The sequence below is a fragment of the Lithobates pipiens genome, unplaced genomic scaffold (assembly GCF_037356315.1).
Source record: "Lithobates pipiens isolate NorthernLeopardFrog02 unplaced genomic scaffold, aLitPip1_a1.2 Scaffold_18, whole genome shotgun sequence".
NCBI lineage: Eukaryota > Metazoa > Chordata > Amphibia > Anura > Ranidae > Lithobates > Lithobates pipiens.
Window position 1 is genome coordinate 618,913,408 of NW_027507758.1, and position 18,295 is coordinate 618,931,702.

The 18,295-nt window shown below is 49.3% G+C and overlaps 1 protein-coding gene across 1 annotated transcript; it reads right to left on the minus strand.

Moving 5' to 3' along the window:
* Nucleotides 1-1,179: 1,179 nt before the first annotated feature.
* Nucleotides 1,180-18,249, minus strand: LOC143989431 (uncharacterized). Its single transcript, XM_077489557.1, has 6 exons — nt 18,040-18,249; nt 7,106-7,238; nt 6,699-6,833; nt 4,348-4,569; nt 4,091-4,232; nt 1,180-2,976 (listed from the first exon to the last, which is right to left on the minus strand). Exons 2-6 carry the CDS (start codon nt 7,199-7,201, stop codon nt 1,475-1,477), a joined length of 2,097 nt encoding a protein of 698 aa, XP_077345683.1. The 5' UTR covers nt 7,202-7,238; nt 18,040-18,249; the 3' UTR covers nt 1,180-1,474.
* Nucleotides 18,250-18,295: the final 46 nt, after the last annotated feature.

The following is an 18,295-nucleotide window of genomic DNA, read 5'->3' on the forward strand; positions in this document are numbered from 1 at the left end:
TGACAGTCAACCAGAAAAATAGAAAATATGTGTTAGCCCTTGTACACATGGTCGGACATTCCAACAACAAAATCCGTCAGATTTTGTCCGAAACACGCATACACACAGTCGGACAAAGTTGTCAGAAAATCCGATCGTACTTAACGTGATGACGTTATTTCGTTAGGACGGGACTACGTTCAGGCTGGTAGCCAATAGCTTTGGTTTAGGAATTTGATCTGAGCATGCGTGGCACTTTGTCCGGCTGGAATTCTCTACACATGATCGGACAAAGTCCGATCGGATCCTGTGGTTCCAGCTGGAAAACTTGGTCCGTCGGATATTCTGACGGAAACAGTCCGATGGAGCCCACACACTGTCGGATTATCCAACAACACGGTCCTATCGGACATTGTCCATCGGAATGTCCGACCGTGAGTACAAGGGCTAAGTCGAGTATGATAAATACGGCCATCAATTTGATTCATAAGTTAATCAACATAGTGATTTCTAATAAGTCAGCTCCATCTAGTGGCCATAACAGAGTATTTTTCCTTAAAGCGGTCCTCCAACCTGAAGTGGAAGTTCCTCTCATCTGATCCCTCCCCCTCTCCGATGCCACAATCAGCACCTTTTAGGGGGGAGGGGGGTGCAGTTACCTGGATAATCCAGGTATCTGCACCCACTTCCGGGACCAGACCCCTGCAGATGCCCCCCCCCCCCCCCCCCCGGTGTGTTCTGGGAAACACACAGTTCCCAGGACACAGCAGGGACCAGCAGAGACTCGCGCATGCGCAGTAGGGAACCGGGCAGTGAAGCCGCAATGCTTCACTTCCCGATTCCCTGACAGAGGATGATGGCAGGGGCAGCAGAGAGACGAGCGATCGCTCGTCATCTGCCGCCGTCATCGCTGGACCCTGGGACAGGTAAGTGTGAATTTATTAAAACTCAGCAGCTGCAATATTTGTAGCTGATGGCTTTTAATATTTTTTTTTAAAGGTGCAGAACCACTTTAAATACCTCCATCACGAAAAAGATTAATACGGCATTACGGCTACAGAGGGAGCCAATGATCATAGGAAATGACTGTATGAAATAACAAACAACTAACACAGTCATGGGTGAATGCTGGCCACATCTCTAACTACTAGAAAAAAAAAGTGTTTCTGAAGCTTACACTACAAAATATACTCAGCCAGCAAAAGGTAACGACTCCATTTTTATTTTTCTACTGCTAACAATGGCCAACAACACTTCATCCATGTCTTTGGTGATCTCTGATCTCCTTATGAACTGTTTCTTACATGATGAAGATCAGCCATGGAGTATATCTGAGGTGTATATCAGGGTGTGCTTCTTCCCCACATGAGAGCTGTGATGTCCAGCAACATTCATATAGAAGACATTTCCCACACTCAAGGCACTAATACACCTCGAGGGTTGTGTGGGATCCCTGATGTACAGGAAGACAGGACTTCAGCGAGGAATAATTCCCTCACTCAGGACAGGAACGGGACTTCTCCCCCGCTGGGAGATCTCCAATGTCTGTAAAGATCGGACTAATTTCAAAAACATTCCCGACACTCAGGACAGCAATACTGCTTTTATCCTCCGCGTGAGACCTCTGATGTGTGACAAGTTCTGATTTTTGTTTAAAACCTTTCCCGCACTCAGAACAGAAATATGGCTTCTCCCCTGTGTGCACTCTCTGATGTTTGTTAAAATCAGACTTGTCTGAAAAGCATTTCCTGCACTTAAGACAGGAATAGGGTTTTTCCCCTGTGTGCAATCTATGATGCGTGTAAAGATTGGTTTTCCGTGAAAAACATTTCCCGCACTCAGGGCAGGAATACGACTTCTCACCTGTCTTAGACCTTTGGTGCGAGACAAGTTCTGATTGTTGTTGAAGAGCTTTCTCGCCCTCAGAACAGGCAAATGGCTTCTCCCCTGTGTGAGACCACTGATGCGTGACAAGTTCTGATTTATGTTTAAATCTTTTATCGCAATCAGAACAGAAATACGGTTTCTCCCCTGTGTGCACTCTCTGATGTTTGTTAAAATCAGACTTGTCTGAAAAGCATTTCCTGCACTCAAGACAGGAATACGGCTTTTCCCCCGTGTGCAATCTCTGATGTGTGTAAAGATTGGTTTTACGTGCAAAACATTTCCGGCACTCAGGACAGGAATACGGCTTCTCCCCAGTGTGAGATCTCTGATGCGAGACAAGATCTGATTTTTGTTTAAAATATTTTCCGCAAATAGAACAGGAATACAACTTCTCACCTGTGTGTAATCTATGATGTTTGTTAAGTACAGACCTGTCTGAAAAACGTTTCCCGCACTCAGGACAGGAATACGGTTTTTCCCCCGTGTGAGATCTCTGATGTAGGACAAATGCAGATTTTCGTACAAAGCATTTGCCGCACTCAGGGCAGGAAAACGGCATCTCCCCCGTGTGAAATTTCTGATGTGTTCTAAGATTGTTCTTCTGTGAAAAACATTTACCGCAGTCAGGACAGGAATATGGCTTTTCCCCCGTGTGAAACCTCTGATGTACGACAAGTTGTGATTTATGTACAAAAGATTTCTTACACTCAGGACAGGGATACGGCTTTTCCCCTGCATGAGAACTCTGATGTTTATGAAGATTGGATTTGAGTGAAAAACATTTCCCGCACTCAGGGCAGGAATGTGGCTTCTCACCTGTGTGAGTTCTTTTATGCACATTAAGATAGCATTGAAATTTGAAACTCTTCCCGCACTCAGTACAGGAAAACCTCTTATCTGTTGGAAGGACGGCCCCGTCCCTCACAGCCTGAGGTTCCTCAGGATAAGAGGAATACGATGGTCCATCTACACTGTGTGGTGCCGGATGGACATTTGAGGTAGTCGGGTTTTCTCCTGGACTATACTGTGTGATGTCCTCATCTTCTACTTTACAGTCTGGAGACAAAGTGAGACAATCCTCTGAGGTTTTCCTCATCTCCCGTCCATCTACTAAAATAGAAATACAAAGATTATTACTAGACATGAGCTGATTGGTTCCCCTAAACCAGGACTCCGCCCACAACATGTCTCTGGGGATCTTACAATTCCACCCTCAAGGTAACTAGTAAATGGGTCCTCTGATCTCCTACCAGATCATTTCTTTATTCATGAACCTTAGTCAGAGAGTGAGGAAACAACGAGAACTGTCTTTTATAGGAGTGACAGTGATGAGGGGATTATAGGACGAGTGTCCCCTCCCCCTCTATCACTCATTGCCATCTTCCCAACACAAGAAGTCCTGCACTTCCTTATTTAGTCCATGATTTAGTCATGAATAACAGCGGGGCTGAGCCCCACCAGAGGTCAGAGAGTGAGGATGGGCGGAGAACAACCAAGATGAAGACTGGACTGATCCTGAAGACCTCCATCATTGGGTTATTGACTCCTCCCTCATTATCACTTTCTGTTTAAGGTTTCAAAGTTGAAGGATGTTATCACATTATTATTAACATGTAAAAGTCTGTGCTCCAATCAAATCATCAGATTTAAAATGTCCATCTGGTAGGAAATGGGTATGACAAAAAAGAACACATATTATGTTTATAAATAGCAGTGTGTAGAGAGCAGAAGTCAGGACTATGTAATGTCCCACTTACTGTATAGAATACAACAAACAGAACTACAGTATATAGTATCAAAATCCTGTAATGTACAATATAGAGTATAGAGAGCAGGGGTCAGAAGTATGCAATGTACAATATATAGTGTAGGGGTCAGGAGTATCTAATGTAAAATATAGAGTATATATTGCAGGGGTCATAAGTATGTAATGTATAATATAGAGTATATAGTGTATATATGCCGAGCAATGAACAAATCAACATTTTCCGAAACCCAGAGCCGAAACCCAGAATCTCCATAAATCCAGTCTAGATACATAAATTGTGTCTGCAGCACAGATAAGGAAAAATAATTTAAGGGAAATACAGGAATACAGGACGGGGAACACAGCTCAGGAAAGTGACCAGGGAATTACAGGCTGATATCACCCAGTCCTTGCCCTACTCTGGACCAATCAGTGAGCAGTATGGGTGAAGGAATGTATTTAGTGTTAATGACCCACCTGCGCTGATCTCTGTAGGAGTGTCCTCTTCTATAAATGTCCTTGTTATTCCATCCTCCTCCATAGACTGCTGATCATCCCTCACATACGTCTCTTCTTCTTCTGCTTTAATGTCAACTTTTATATCTATCAGATCTTCACCCTAAACCAAGAGAATGCTAGAAAAATAATAACTGTAAACTATAACCTTTAAAATTATGCTATCACATAAAAAAAAAATATCCACATCCATGTTCTAGATGATCAGTCCCACCAACCTTGTCATGGTGAAGGATGGTGTGATCTTCCTGTGTGGAATCCTGGGAATACAGAGGACGGGGAAACCTCTCTTGTGGATTCCTGTTATTCGGGAAATCCTTCATAATGTCCTTGTAGGAATCCTTGTGTCCTTCTGAAAGCTCCTCCATCACTCCATATTCCTCATCCTCCTCTTTATACTCTTTTTTAACAACTAGATTATCATCCCCAAGGTTTCCACTCTGAAATATATAATAAAACATTCATTGTAACAAACATACATCTCTTCATCTTCTGCTGTTTTAACCTCAAATTTTGGAATCTCTCAGGTTTTACTTTGAATATATTATAACTATATTCAAAATAGATTATAAAAATGACATAAATTGTAATACAGATACATAGTAAGTTTTGAATAAAGACACCAGTCCATCCAGTTCAACCTGAGTGAGTGTGGGTGCGCGTCTACAATTATCCCTATTTAAGGAACTCATATAGCACCGTCAATTTACGCAGTGCTCCAAACATACATTGCACACTCGTATCGGTCCCTACCCTCAAGGAGCCCACAATCCAAGGTCCCCAACTCACATTCATATACTAGGGCCAATTTTGGACAGAAGCCAATTAACCTACCAGCATGTCATTGGAGTGTGGGAGGAAATCGGAGTACCCAGAGGCAACCCACGCAGGCACAGGGAGAACATGCAAATTCCAGGCAGGTAGTGTCGTGGTTGGGATTCAAACCAGCGACCCTTTTTACTGCTAGGTGAGAGTGCTACCTACTACACCACTGTGCTGCCTAATGTATAGATCCTAATAATACTATCAGCGATTGTCCATTGTCCTTGTGTCCTTCTAAATACTCCCACTCCTCCATGGAGAAATAGACAGTGACATCCTGACACCTTATAGCAGGCTTTCTCAACCTTTTCAACACAGAGGAACCCTTATGCCGCGTACACACGTATCAGACTATCCGGCAGACTTAGTCTGGCGGACAAACTGCCGGACTTTCTGAACGAGCTACCGGTCCACACACGGTACTTTTGCGGCGGACTTAGTCCGCCGGATTATCCACCGCACTTTTGAAATGAACGGACTTGCCCACACACACACGGAGGAAAGTCCGTTCATTTTGAACGTGTCTCTAGGTAGCCAGGACCAGCGAAGGAGGCGTCGCTGGCCCCGTCACCTGGTATGGAGTTAAAGGGGAAGCCCTACGCCGAAAAAAACACCTGGGGGTCCCCCTCTAGGTCTATGTGTTGTGTTTTTTTTTACTTTTTTTTCACAGGTGAATGGGTAGGGGTACATTGTACCCCATACTCATTCACATAGGGTGGGGGGCCGGGATCCGGGGGCCCCCTTATTAAAGGGGGCTCATGGATTCCGATAAGCCCCCCCGCCCGCAGACCCCGACAACCAACGGCCAGGGTTGTCGGGAAGAGGCCCTTGTCCTCATCAACATGGGGACAAGGTGCTTTGGGGTAGGGGGGCCGCGCGGCCCCCCCTTCCCCAAAGCACCCCCCATGTTGAGGGCTCGTCCCCATCCCCTTTCCTGACCGGCCGGGTAGCGTGCTCGGATAAGGGTCTGATATAGACCTAGAGGGGGACCCCCAGGTGTTTTTTTCGACATAGGGCTTCCCCTTTAACTCCATACCAGGTGACGGGGCCAGTGACGCCTCTTTCGCTGGTCCCGGCTACCTGGAGCCGAGTTCAAAATGACCGGACTTTTCTCCGGGTGGGAAAAGTCCGTTCATTTCAAAAGTACGGTGGACTAGCACATACACGGCCTTATTGTCCGCCGACATGCGAGTCCAGCGGACATATTTAGGTGCAAAACTACTTTCTTAGTCCGCCGGACTTTTGGGTAAAAAAAAGTCCACCGGAGCCCACACACGGGCGGATTGTTTGATCGTGTGTATGCGGCTTTCAATTAACTTTTTTCGGTCTCAGGGAACCCCTGATAAAAATGACTATATCTGCAACTCGTGATAAATTACTATGATGGTCAGTGGGAAGAATGCTGCTTACACTTGTGGTCATTGGTGTTCGTTGGTAAGAGTTACCCCCTTAAAGATGGCTAAAAAAGATCAATGATGTCAGTGGGAACTTATCGAAGAGGCAGAAATTGCTCATTGCTCAAGGAACCCCTAGCAACTTCTGAAGGAACCCTGGTTGATTGTCCATCATGAGCTCCTTGTAGAGGTCCTTGTGTCCTTTTAAATACTCCCACTCCTCCATGGAGAAATAGACAGTGATATCCTGACACCTTATAGGAACCTGACACACACAATGATACAGTCACCATCCAGACACATCCCTTGTCTGTTACTGGATAATGTCCCAGAATTCCCAGAATCCTCCTCACCTCTCCTATCAGCAGCTCCATCATCTTCTTGGTGACTTCTAGAATCTTCTTTTTGCTGTTTATCTCAGGTGCCAGGGAGTGAGGCGGAGGCACTGTGATGGCGATACGATCTCCAGACTTCACAGTATGAAATCTCTGTATTTGAGCAAAACAGTAATATCATGTCAAATTCCCAGAATCCTCCCCACCTCGCCGGTCAGGTCTGTGTTTTATTAATAGAGATTAGAATGATGTCATGTGACCTCCCAGAACCCTCCTCACCTCTCTGGTCAGGTCTGTGTTTTATTAATAGAGATAAGAGTGATGTCATGTGACCTCCCAGAATTCTCCTCACCTCTCCAGTCAGGTCTGCGTTTTAGTAATAGAGATAAGAGTGATGTCATGTGACCTCCCAGAATCCTCCTCACCTCTCTGGTCAGCAGGCAGATGATCTCCAGGGTGAGGTTTAGTATCTTCTCAGCCATGTGACTCCAGTCCTCCTCCATCCTCATTGGTTTGGTCATATAACCATTGCAGGTTTCTCTGTAGACAGCGAGTTACCTGGACGGTATCAGTTGTACAATATTAGGATGGGGATGTAAGGGGTTAATAGGTGGGTTGCCCCCCAGTAGGAATTGGCACATGTGTAGGGAGCGGCTTCTCTCTAGTGTTTGTATTTTTAAAAGCTTTTGCTTTTAGAGTTACCAAAGCTATTGAAGTCACACTACAATGTATAAGGTCCCAAAACACCCCCCAAAAAAAGTTGAGCAGCTCTCATGTTCTTAGTGATGTTTGTTGTCATCTATAAGGGCTTCCCCTCAATGGTGGGCATGAGTATCAAAGAATGTCCATATCTTGTATAATAGAACTGTCACAGGAACTCCCCCCCCCCCCCCCCCGAATACTCCTCCTTTCCCGAGCACAGACCCTGCCATATTGCCCCTACTGCCATTCTGTGCTCAGCACTCTGACCATCTAGTCTCCATGCCAAGGTAAGTCTGCTTGCCCGCTGTGCCTGCATGTGGATTCACCACATGGTGGCAACAAGCCCATCGCCGCATGCTCCCCTTCTCCTGCCTCAATGGGTACAGTGCGTTCCTGTTGTTCCCACGCTCTGAACCTGCTGATGACAAAGGCCACGCTCTCTGGGTGAGACTTGGAGCAGAGGGGGTGGCAGAGTTTATTGCCTGGGTAACCCAGCGCCAAGCCTCGCGTTTCCTGGAGACAGGAGCGCGCTTCACTCTGGCAAATAATCCCGGAGTGGGGCACAGGCAAAAGTCTCTCCTGGCTTGCTCTCCCCGACTGCTGCTGTGCGAGGTCCATGCTGCGGCCAGACCCCACAACCCCCCGTTCCAGGACGTGGAAGACTCCTGCCTGGCCCTGCCTTAGTTACAGGCTCTGGGCTCTTTTTCGCTTTGCCCCTATGCCAGGGATATGCAATTAGCGGATCTCCAGCTATTGCAGAACTACAAGTCCCATGAGGCATAGCAAGACACTTGATAGCCTCAAGCATGACGCCCAGAGGCATTATGGGACTTGTAGTTTTGCAAACAGCTGGAGGTCCGCTAATTGCATAGCCCTGCCCTATGCTCTCCCCTGCTGGCTGGTAAGTCTTTTAACCCCTGCTGTACCAACACGCTCTATTGTGTGCACAAGGACTCAAACCCCTTCTGTACCAGACACTGCTCTACCCTTGTGCCAAGGACTTTAACCCATGCTGTACCAAACGCTGCTCTACCCGTGTGCTAATGAGTTAAAGGCCTGTTGTGCCAACTCTGCTCACCAATGATTTAAACACCGTTGTGCCCTATGGACTATCTACCATTTGCTGTCCCATATTGCCATCCTGAGGATCTCTCTTTCTTGCTTTGCCTTCTGTTTGCCCTGTCGACTTTCTCCCCTTTGCTGTCCCATATTGGTGCCATGAGCTTCATGGTAATGTACGGCCGCAGTGGCTAGCTAAGGGCCGTAATGCACTTCCACAGCCTGCACTACCTCTGGTCACCACTAGAGGGACCCACCATGTGGTAGTGTTGCTGGACTGAGGGACCACTGAGGCCTATCGAATGATGATCCCCTAAAGAAGCTCAGCAGTGAGGATATAAAAAAAGGACAGTACTGGGCTTTTTTTTTTCGCAGTATCACCAGAGTATTATTGGGCCCAGTTCTGGACTACCCCCTCCTCCCAGAGTCCTCCTTCAAAATGTTTGCACACAGGCTGTCCATTGGTGTGTTGCTGATGGCTGGAAGGGGAGAAAGCGACCTACACTGAGGAGATCATACAGGTGATCCTGAAAGGGCAGTTGTTCCTCCAATTCCTCCCCCTCCAGCTCTGATAATAGGTGCGTGAATGGTAACCAGCCACCCTTAGCAGATGAGGCCCTCATGATTAAACCACAGTGGAAGAAGCCAGCCACTGATTCCCCAAAGTGGCCAGCGTCCAGTCCTGCATCTAGGCCCTATTTGCCTCCCCACTGCCAGATAAGCCCTCCAAGGCAGCACCGCGCCCCTCGGCCCATGCTTCCACACAACCCAGCACCTCTGCAGCGGGCCCCAAGATGCTGTTTTGGCTGTGGGCAGCCTGGTCGCCATCAGGCCAGCTACCCTGCTAAGAAAAAGACTCTTGGGTCCAAATCTCCCAAGCCAGTACACTATGTGGATCTGTGCAGGGCCCCGAGGACCTGCCTTTACACCCTCCAGACTGGAGCCCCCCTCCTGCTGACAAAGACACCCCCTAGGGGTCTTTGGTCTGCAACCTGTCATGGCTCCTACCTAAATCCTCCAAGGAAAGCACATATAAGAGGTTACTGTGGATGGACAGAAGGCTGTCAGACTTTGGGATTCAGGGTTGTTCCTCACTACTGTGGACCTCCGTGTTGTGTGCCCCGGTACTCTCCAGCCTGGGCATAGTGATATAATTAGCTGGGGGCACCAAGCTCTTCATCCCTCTGGCTACTGTCAACTTAGACTATGAACTGGGTCCTAAACACTGCAACGTGCGAAAGATGGGAGGCCTACCTGTGGAGGTACTTCTCGGGAATGATGTTGGTGACCTCCAGTGTCACTTTGTTGGATCTGTCATGTGAAGTCAAGCCCACCAGGGAGCCACCAAGGGGGGAAAGGAACCCACAGCACGTGGAGGGACTCCTTGAATTTTGCCACTACTGGAGCAACCTGAGATCAGGACAAGTTTAAAGGGGACATAGCCACTGACCCTACTCTGACAAGCTTCTGGGCAGGGTAGGGCTGGCCAGTCCTGGAGCAGATGAAAAGATAGTGCCAGAAGATGGGTTGCTGTATCAAATTGTAGAGACAGTTACCCAAGGGGGACTCCAGACTGTTGCCAAACATCTCAAAGTGCCCCAGAAATTCCGGACCCAACTGTTGATTCCCCGCCATGGGAATGACGTGGGCAAGGTGCAAGGGAAGCTACGGACAAAAAAAAGGTTAGCACAGACCTTCTATTGGCCTGGGGTATCCCAATTGATAGCGCTACTGACACACCTGTGATACCTGTCACCGCCACGGGAGGACCAGTGGCCTTCGGTCCCCACTGCAGCCCTTGTCTATTAACGAGGAACCATTCCAGTGGGTAGTTATCGACATCCTAAGACCCTTATATGGCCCCAGCAAAACTGAGAAGCAGTATATCCTGACCTTTGTAGACAATGCTACCTATTATTCCAAAGCAGTGGCCCTGTCCAGCATCATTTTTGTACTCACCGTAAAATCCTTTTCTCTGTAATTCACAGACCGACACAGCTCCTCTCTGTAACAAATGGGTTGTTAGCCTTATCTCTAGGAGAATACTAGGCATAGTTGTAATACAACATTCAGAACACTTAGTTCTGCCCAGGGGGGCGGTCCCTTGGTTAACAACCCTCCCATCTGAAGACAGACCTCAGTACATCAACAAGCAGTATAACAAAGATAAAAAGGAGGGGCGGGTGCTGTGTCGGTCGGTGAATTACAGAGAAAAGGATTTTACGGGGAGTACAAAAAAATCCTATTTTCTCTTATATTCACCGACCAACACAGCTCCTCTCTGTAACAAATGGGACGTCCCCAAGCAGTGCCAAACGAGGGGTGGCAAAACAGCAATAAAAAATTCATCCATCATGGCAAGTGGGAACTAGTGAAACTTTACCCACAAAAAACAGCAGTGTGTGGAAAACCACCACAAAAAAAACAGGGTATCCTCAACAGGAGTGATCACCCTAGACCGCACCAAACTGCAGAAGTAATGCAACAGCACATTAACATAACAGTACTGCGTTTTTAATCGAAAAACCAGGAAAAACAGAATATATATTGCATATTCAATTGCAACTACACGGCCGCCTGCAAAACTCTGTGGCCAAAACAGGCTACCTTGTAGAACTTGGTAAACGTATGGAAAGACGACCAGGTCGCTGCTTTACACACCTGAGCGACAGGCGCTTGGTGTCGAAAGGCCCAAGATGTTCCGATTGCCCTTGTGGAGTGGGCCGTGACCGGAAAGGGGGGCACCTGCCCCTTCAAGGCGTAGGCTTGTACTACAATCTGTCTGATCCATCTGGAAAATGGTGGCCGACGAGACCGCCATGCCTTGCCTTGCTTTGGACCAGCCACCGAAACAAACAGAGAGTCTGACTTCTGAAAGGGAGCCGTGGCAGACAGACAAATACACCTTAAGAGCCCAAACCATATCCAGAGCGTGAAGGGCCACCTCCTTAGGGTGCTTCAGCTAAGGACACAGATGGCAATACAATGTCCTCATTTATATGAAAAGCCGAGACCACTTTTGGTAGAAAAGACGGTTGTGGACGCAACACCACCTTATCCTTGTGGATAACCAGATAGGGCGACTTGCACGACAAGGCCACCAGTTCCAAAACCCTCCTGGCCGATGTGATGGCCACTAGGAAGACCACTCTCTGGGAAAGAGTCAACAGGGGAATCTCCCTGATGTTTTCAAATTGCGGTTTTTGAAGAGCTGCCAACACCAGGTTCAGATCCCATGGGGGTAACGGTGGACGCACCGGAGGGACTACATGTCGTACCCCCTGAACGAAGGCACTCAATAAAGGAGTGAGATGCCAGGGGTTGCTGAAAAAACACAACTAAGGCTGAAATTTGCCCTTTAATGGTGCTTAATGCCAATTTCTGGTCTACTCCTTGCTGAAGAAACAGCAGGATCCTGGATATGGAAAAGGAGCGCGGATGCCATCCTTTCTCCTCACACATGGAGATGTAGGCCTTCCAGTTACAATGGTATATCTTCCGAGAAGAAGATTTCCATACGATCAACATAGTTGGGATCACAGAGTCCGACAGACCCCGGTTCCTCAACACCTGGCTCTCAATAGCCATGCCGTTAAAGCCAGCGATGGTAAAGCAGGATGGAGAATTGGACCTTGAGATAGGAGGTCCTCTCGTAACGGCAGTCGCCAGGGAGCGTCCGCCACGAGACGCACCAAGTCCAGGGACGCTGAGGCCAATCTGGGGCAACCAGTATCACTGCGAAGCAGACATGGTAACAGTTTCAGTGGAGGAAAGGCGTAGATCAGCTAGTCCTAATCCCACGGAGCCACCAACGCGTCGGCCCATGGATCTCTTGTCCTGGACACGAATCTTGGCACCTTGCGATTGATACGGGAGGCCAGCAGATCCACGTCTGGTGTGCACCACCTCAGGCACAGCAACCTGAATGTCTCTGGATGCAATGCCCATTCTCCTGGGTCCAGCATCTGTCAACTCAAATAGTCCGACTGCCAGTTCTCCACCATGGGATGTAAATGGCCGACAGGACCGGTATGTGTCACTCTGCCCACGAAGTATGCGAGTGACCTTCTGTGCAGCGGCTGAACTTCTAGTTCCCCCTTGGTGATTGATGTATGCCACAGCCGTGGCGTTGTCTGACTGGATCCTGATCAGACGCCCTTGCAGTCTCATCGACCATGTGGATAGGCACAGCCTGATCGCTCTCAATTCGAGCAGATTGATCGGCAACTTGGATTCTTCTGTCGACCAGAGGCTGAGCCGACTGAACCCCCATCACTCCACCCCAGCCAGATAGACTGGCGTCCGTTGTGATCACCTTCCATTTCAGAGGAAGGAACGATTTCCCGGACTGAATCAGCGGTGACCTCAACCACCAGATCAGTGAGTCTCTGACTGACTGGCTCACCTGGATCTGTCGATCCAGGGACAACCGAGATTTGTCCCATTTTGTCAAAATCTCCTTCTGCAGGACTCTGGTGTGGAACTGGGCATAAGGTACTGCCTGGAAGGAGGCTACCATGAGTCCCAGTACTCGCATGCAAAAGCGGAGCGAAGACCACTTGCGGTTCATCAGCAGTTTTACTGTGGATCTGAGAGTCTGCAATTTGTCTGAAGGGAGAAACACTCTCACTTCCCTGGAGTCCAGCAGCAAGCCTAGGTACTCCAGATGCTGGGTCAGCACAAGCACCGACTTCTTTAGGTTCAACAGCCACCCAAATTCTTGCAGGGTCTGCATGGTGATCGCCACATCCTCCTCTAATTCTGAGGTGGAAGATGCCCTCAGGAGGAGATTGTCTAGGTATCCTACGGTCGCGATCCCACGTTGCTGTAGCAATGCCAAAACTGGAGCCAATACCTTGGTAAAGACTCGGGGGGCTGAAGCCAGACCAAAAGTAAGAGCCACAAACTGGTAGTGGGCTTCCCCAACTGCAAAAACTTTTGATGCCGGAGGCATATGGGTATGTGCAAGTACGCATCCTGGATGTCTAAGGACGCCAAGGAGTCCCCTTGATGGAGTGCAGCGACAACTGAGCGAACTGATTCCATTCTGAATCTCTGCACTTTTACAAAGTGATTGAGGGCCTTTAGGTCCAAGATCGGACGTACCCCTTCCTTCTTGGGAACCACAAAACAGATTTGAGTAGAATCCTTGGAAGCGTTCCGATTCTGCAACCGGTACAATCACCTCATGATTCAGCAACTCCCTTACCGCCCCCAAGAGGGCCTCCCAGCGAGCCGGGGATACGGGTATGCTGGAGGGGAAGAATCTGTTTTGCAGCCAAGAGAGAAACTATCTTGTAGCCGGAGGAAATCAGATCGCAGACCCATTGGTCGGATAACCGGGAGGACCACCGGGCTGCAAACTCCCGAAGGCGACACCCCACCCAAACCTTCATGCGGTAGCACTTTTATTCGCAGGCTTGTTAGGCTTGCGGTTCCAGGGACGTTTTTGACCGTCTGTGGGTGTCCTGTTGGGCTGGGGACGTTTTGTCGAAGCTCAGAGCAGACGAAAAAGCTGCTTGTGAGTGGAAAAAGAGGGCCCTTGCCTACAGCGTGGCTCCTTAGCCTTCCTGGCCTGTGGGAGTAGAGTACTCTTACCACCGGTGCCATTTTTAATATCATCCAAAGAGGCTCCAAAGAGTCGGTCGCCAAGGAAGGGAAGATCTCTCAGGGCTTTTTTGGATGCCTGGTCAGCAGACCAGCATTTCAGCCCAATTAGGCGCCTCAGCACCGCAGCTGACACTGAGGCCCTGGATAGCAGAGGGAGAGTATCCAGGGCCGCCTCACAGACATACTTAAGGCCTTGCACTAGTTGGTCTGCTAGTTCCACGCAGACAGGGGAGGCATTCTGCTCTCCCAATTTGCGGTGCAAAAGTTTTGCCCATTCAGTCAGTATCTGCGACACAAGTGCGGATGCCAGTACTGGTAGCACGGCTGACCCCACAACTGTAAACAAGGAACGAGCCACTGCCTTGGCCTTCCTGTCCGTGGGATCCTTGAATGCAGGAGTCCCCTCAACCGGGATTGCGATTACATTGTTTAACCTGGATACTGGGGGGTCCACGACCGGAGGAGCCGTCCACTTTTTGAGAAGGCTCTCCTCAAAAGGGTAACGCACCGCCATGTATTCGGGGACCGAAAAGGTCCGTTGCAGGTGACCCCATTCCTTGTCAAAATAAGTCAGATATGGGAACACCTTAGGTGAACGTGCTGGCTTGCGGGACCCAAAAGGGACCGGTACATCAGCAGAGGGATCCGCTGGCTCCTGAATCTTCAGGGTATCATGCACAGCTGTGATAAGTGCTCCAACAAGCACTTTGTCATGCCAGGACTCGGACGGGGACGGGGACTCATCCTCACTGTTCGAACGGACAGAGCAGGGGTCACCAGCCTCAGCAGGACCCGAGTCTGCGTTAGAGCTCTCCCCAGAGGACGGCCTCCATCTTGGCAACGAACGAATTGAGGACCGCCGTCAGGGTGTCCATGGGCACTGCGCAGTCCGCAGGTGACCCGGGTTGCAATTGCCTGGATTTCGGGGGAAGAAACACCAGTTTCTGAAGCCATACTGACCCTACCCTGTCTGCCACTTGAAGGGGACTTAGGACAGTGACAGTCCCACCCTCCTTGCTGCCACTGACTGAGGGGCTCTTTCCCGGTGGACTCACCACCCTGAGGAGTTCTGCGCTGTTCACAAGCAGTGCCTGTAGACCCTGAGTGCTCCCAAGTGCAGAGGAAACAAACGCTGTGTCGGTGGTAGCCGCCGGAGTGAGCGCTAAACGTTCTAAAAAACGTGCTCATGCTTCAAGCAAAAATGGCCGCCCAGCGTCCAGTGCACAGACAGGAAACAGGGAAAATGGCTGTGAGAGCACCTAAGCCATGCTGCTGCTAGAGAACACTGAGGAAACGTGTTCAGGCTTCCAAAAAATGTCCGCCAGTGTACTGAATAGAAGATCACTTGGAAAATGGCCGCTAAAGCCCAGGAGGGCATGCTCCATGAGGTAAGAAAGCGATGTGACAGAGACAGAGCGCCACACTCGACCACAGCAGACCCTCACAAGCACCTTCCGGGAGCTTAACACAGAGAACCCAGAACACCACTAGCCAGCCAGCCCCCCCCCCATCTCAGGTGAGAGCCCACAGAGAACACACATACACCGCTCAGCAGCCACATGCAGCATCCCCCCAGTAGGGGAGTGGAGGGAAGATTAGGACAGGGGAGAGAAGAGAGGGAGGTGGGGGACCCCCGAATAGACCTCCCAGGGAATGCCCAGCTGCTCAGCCCCGCCAAGGAAGGGAGAGATGTACTTACCAGTCCTGAAGAGCTGGGAGACATTCCATTGCAGAACTACTCACTGATCAGTACAGGGTAGCTGCTGGCCTTGGCATACTGCGACGCAGACATCAGTAGCCCGGTCATATGTATGCCACCTCTGGAGCTGAGGTTTCATCGTGGCCTGCCGAGCTGGAGCTGCGACATGCACACGCTCGATGGCCAGACTGGGGAGACTACAAGGATAAGGGTATCCAGCCTGTCACCCAGCCGGCTGTTGATAGCTGATCACAGGATCATTCATCTTGCGCAAAAATCCAAGCTTCTGCATAAAAAAGCATGGACCGATGGGCCCGCAGGGTTCCTAGGTCTTTCTCCTTCACTAGGCAAAATAAAACTGAGGTCTGTCTGCCAAGGGACCGCCCCCCTGGGCAGAACTAAGAGTTCTGAGTGTTGTATTACAACTATGCCTAGTATTCTCCTAGTGATAAGGCTAACAACCCATTTGTTACAGAGAGGAGCTTTGTCGGTCGGTGAATATAAGAGAAAAAGTTTTTACCCGGAGTTCTGCTTTAAGGAAGGGCTATTGGCAAATCCCCTAAACCACAGAGGGTAAGGATCGAACCACTGACAGACCTCACCAAGAAGGCCACGCCCCAGATTTTAACTTGGACCCCAGCCTACAGATCCCCTTGACCAGCCCTCTCCTGCAACCCAGTTCTGGCAGCTCCAAACTACAAGCAAGATGGGTGCCTTTACGTATGGGCTGGGGGCTGTCCTCAGCCAGGTAAATGAGGAGGAGGAGGAACACCCTGTGGCTTTCTTAAGCAGGAAGCTACTGGACTGGGTGGTAGCCTATGCCACCATCGAAAATTAGTGCCTGGCTATAGTATGGGCATTGAAAAATCTACAATCCTATTTGTATGGCCAGGAGTTTACCATCCTCATTGACCACAACCCCTTCACCTGGCTAAATTGGATCACTGGGTATAATGGCCGCCTGCTAAGGCAAAGCCTGGCCATACAACCTTTCAACTTCGCTATTCAGAACCGGGGGGGGGGGGGCGGCACCAAAATGCTGGATGGGGTATCCTGTCAACAAGACCCCTAGTAAAGCAAAGCAATCCAAAAGTGCCTCTAGAGCAGTGATGGCGAAACTTGGCACCCCAGATGTTTTGGAACTACATTTCCCATGATGCTCCTGCACTCTGCAGTGTAGTTGAGCATCATGGGAAATGTATTTCTAAAACATCTGGGGTGCCAAGGTTCGCCATCACTGCTCTAGGGCAACCTGTTGAGGTTCCCCTGTTTGCACTTATAAAATAAAGGGGGGGAGGTTGTCGCAGGAAATCTGCTCCTCTCGATTACTCCTCTGCTTTCCCCAGCACAGACATCTTCTTATTGTCCCTACCGCCATCTTGTGCCCAGCACTCTGCATGCAGGCCTCTGCCAGGGAGCTCTCCGCCTGACTGCTGCTGTGGGAGGTCCATGCTGCGGCCAGACCCCACAGCTCCCCCCCATTCCTATACCCCGTGGAAGACTCCTGCTTGGCCTGCCTCTGTTAGAGTCTCCGAACTCTCTCTCTCTCTGCCCCAATGCTCTCATCTGCTGGTTGGTGTGTCCTTTAATCCCTGCTGTACCAACTCTGCCCTGCCCGTATGCCAGGGACTTTAACCCCTGCTGTACCAAACACTTCTTTTGCCTGTGTGCCAAGAACTTTAAAGCCTACTGTTCCAAACACTGCTCTACCCCTGTGCCAAGGACTTTAACCTCTGCTTTGCCAACTCTACTCTGCCCTGTGTACCAAGGACTTAAACCCCACTGTGCCCTCTGTTTGTCCTGTGGACTATCTCTCCTTTGCTGCCCCATAGTGCCACCTTAAGGAACACTCTTCGTTGCTGTGCCTTCTGTTTGCCCTGTAGACGATCTCCTCTTTGCTGTCCCATATTGCCACCCTGAAGGTCACTCTTCATTGCAGTGCCGTCTGGACTATTTCTCCTACTGCTAGCCTTCCTGTACCCGGTATTCCCCAATTAATGGCCGCGTGTCGTGACCCTTGTGAGACGCCCTTTGTTTGATTTCTCTCAGCACTCCTAATACGTCAAAAGGACTATAGTATAAAGGAGGATAATAAGAAGTAATTTCACTACTGAAAGCTCAGCCTCTCTGGATGGTGTCTGCCCCTGTAGTGTCCAGTAACTCTATACAAAAAAAGATGAATAATAATGTGGATAAAAAACACGTCACCGTGACTATGGAGGAAGAGGACGGACATGACGGGGGGGGGGGGGGGTTACTGGGTGTAAATAGAAAATAAGATCTTATTACCTCCTCTACTGCCACTTCCAGCAATGTCTTCTCTCTACTTCCACCCAACTCACCTCTCGCCCGGAACTTCTTATTTATACCTGACATCACTTCCTGTCGGTTTTCCATAGAGTCTTCCTGTCTGGAGTATAAGTGAGGTCACCACCATGTGGACTTCAGAGGAACTGTAACCCCAAGAAACATCTCGTAGTGTGAACACGGCCTTGTGCTGTGTTTATATATACCGTATATCCTTAAACACACTGATTAGCTGTAC

Excerpts from the sequence above, each read along its gene's own strand:
- LOC143989431 (XM_077489557.1), bottom strand. The coding sequence starts at position 7,201 with ATGACCAAACCAATGAGGATGGAGGAGGACTGGAGTCACATGGCTGAG. Across the intron at positions 4,570-6,698 it reads TGGAGCTGCTGATAGGAGAG|AGTGGAAACCTTGGGGATGA; the intron begins GTGAGGAGGATT and ends TATATATTTCAG. Across the intron at positions 4,233-4,347 it reads CCATCCTTCACCATGACAAG|GGTGAAGATCTGATAGATAT; the intron begins GTTGGTGGGACT and ends CTCTTGGTTTAG.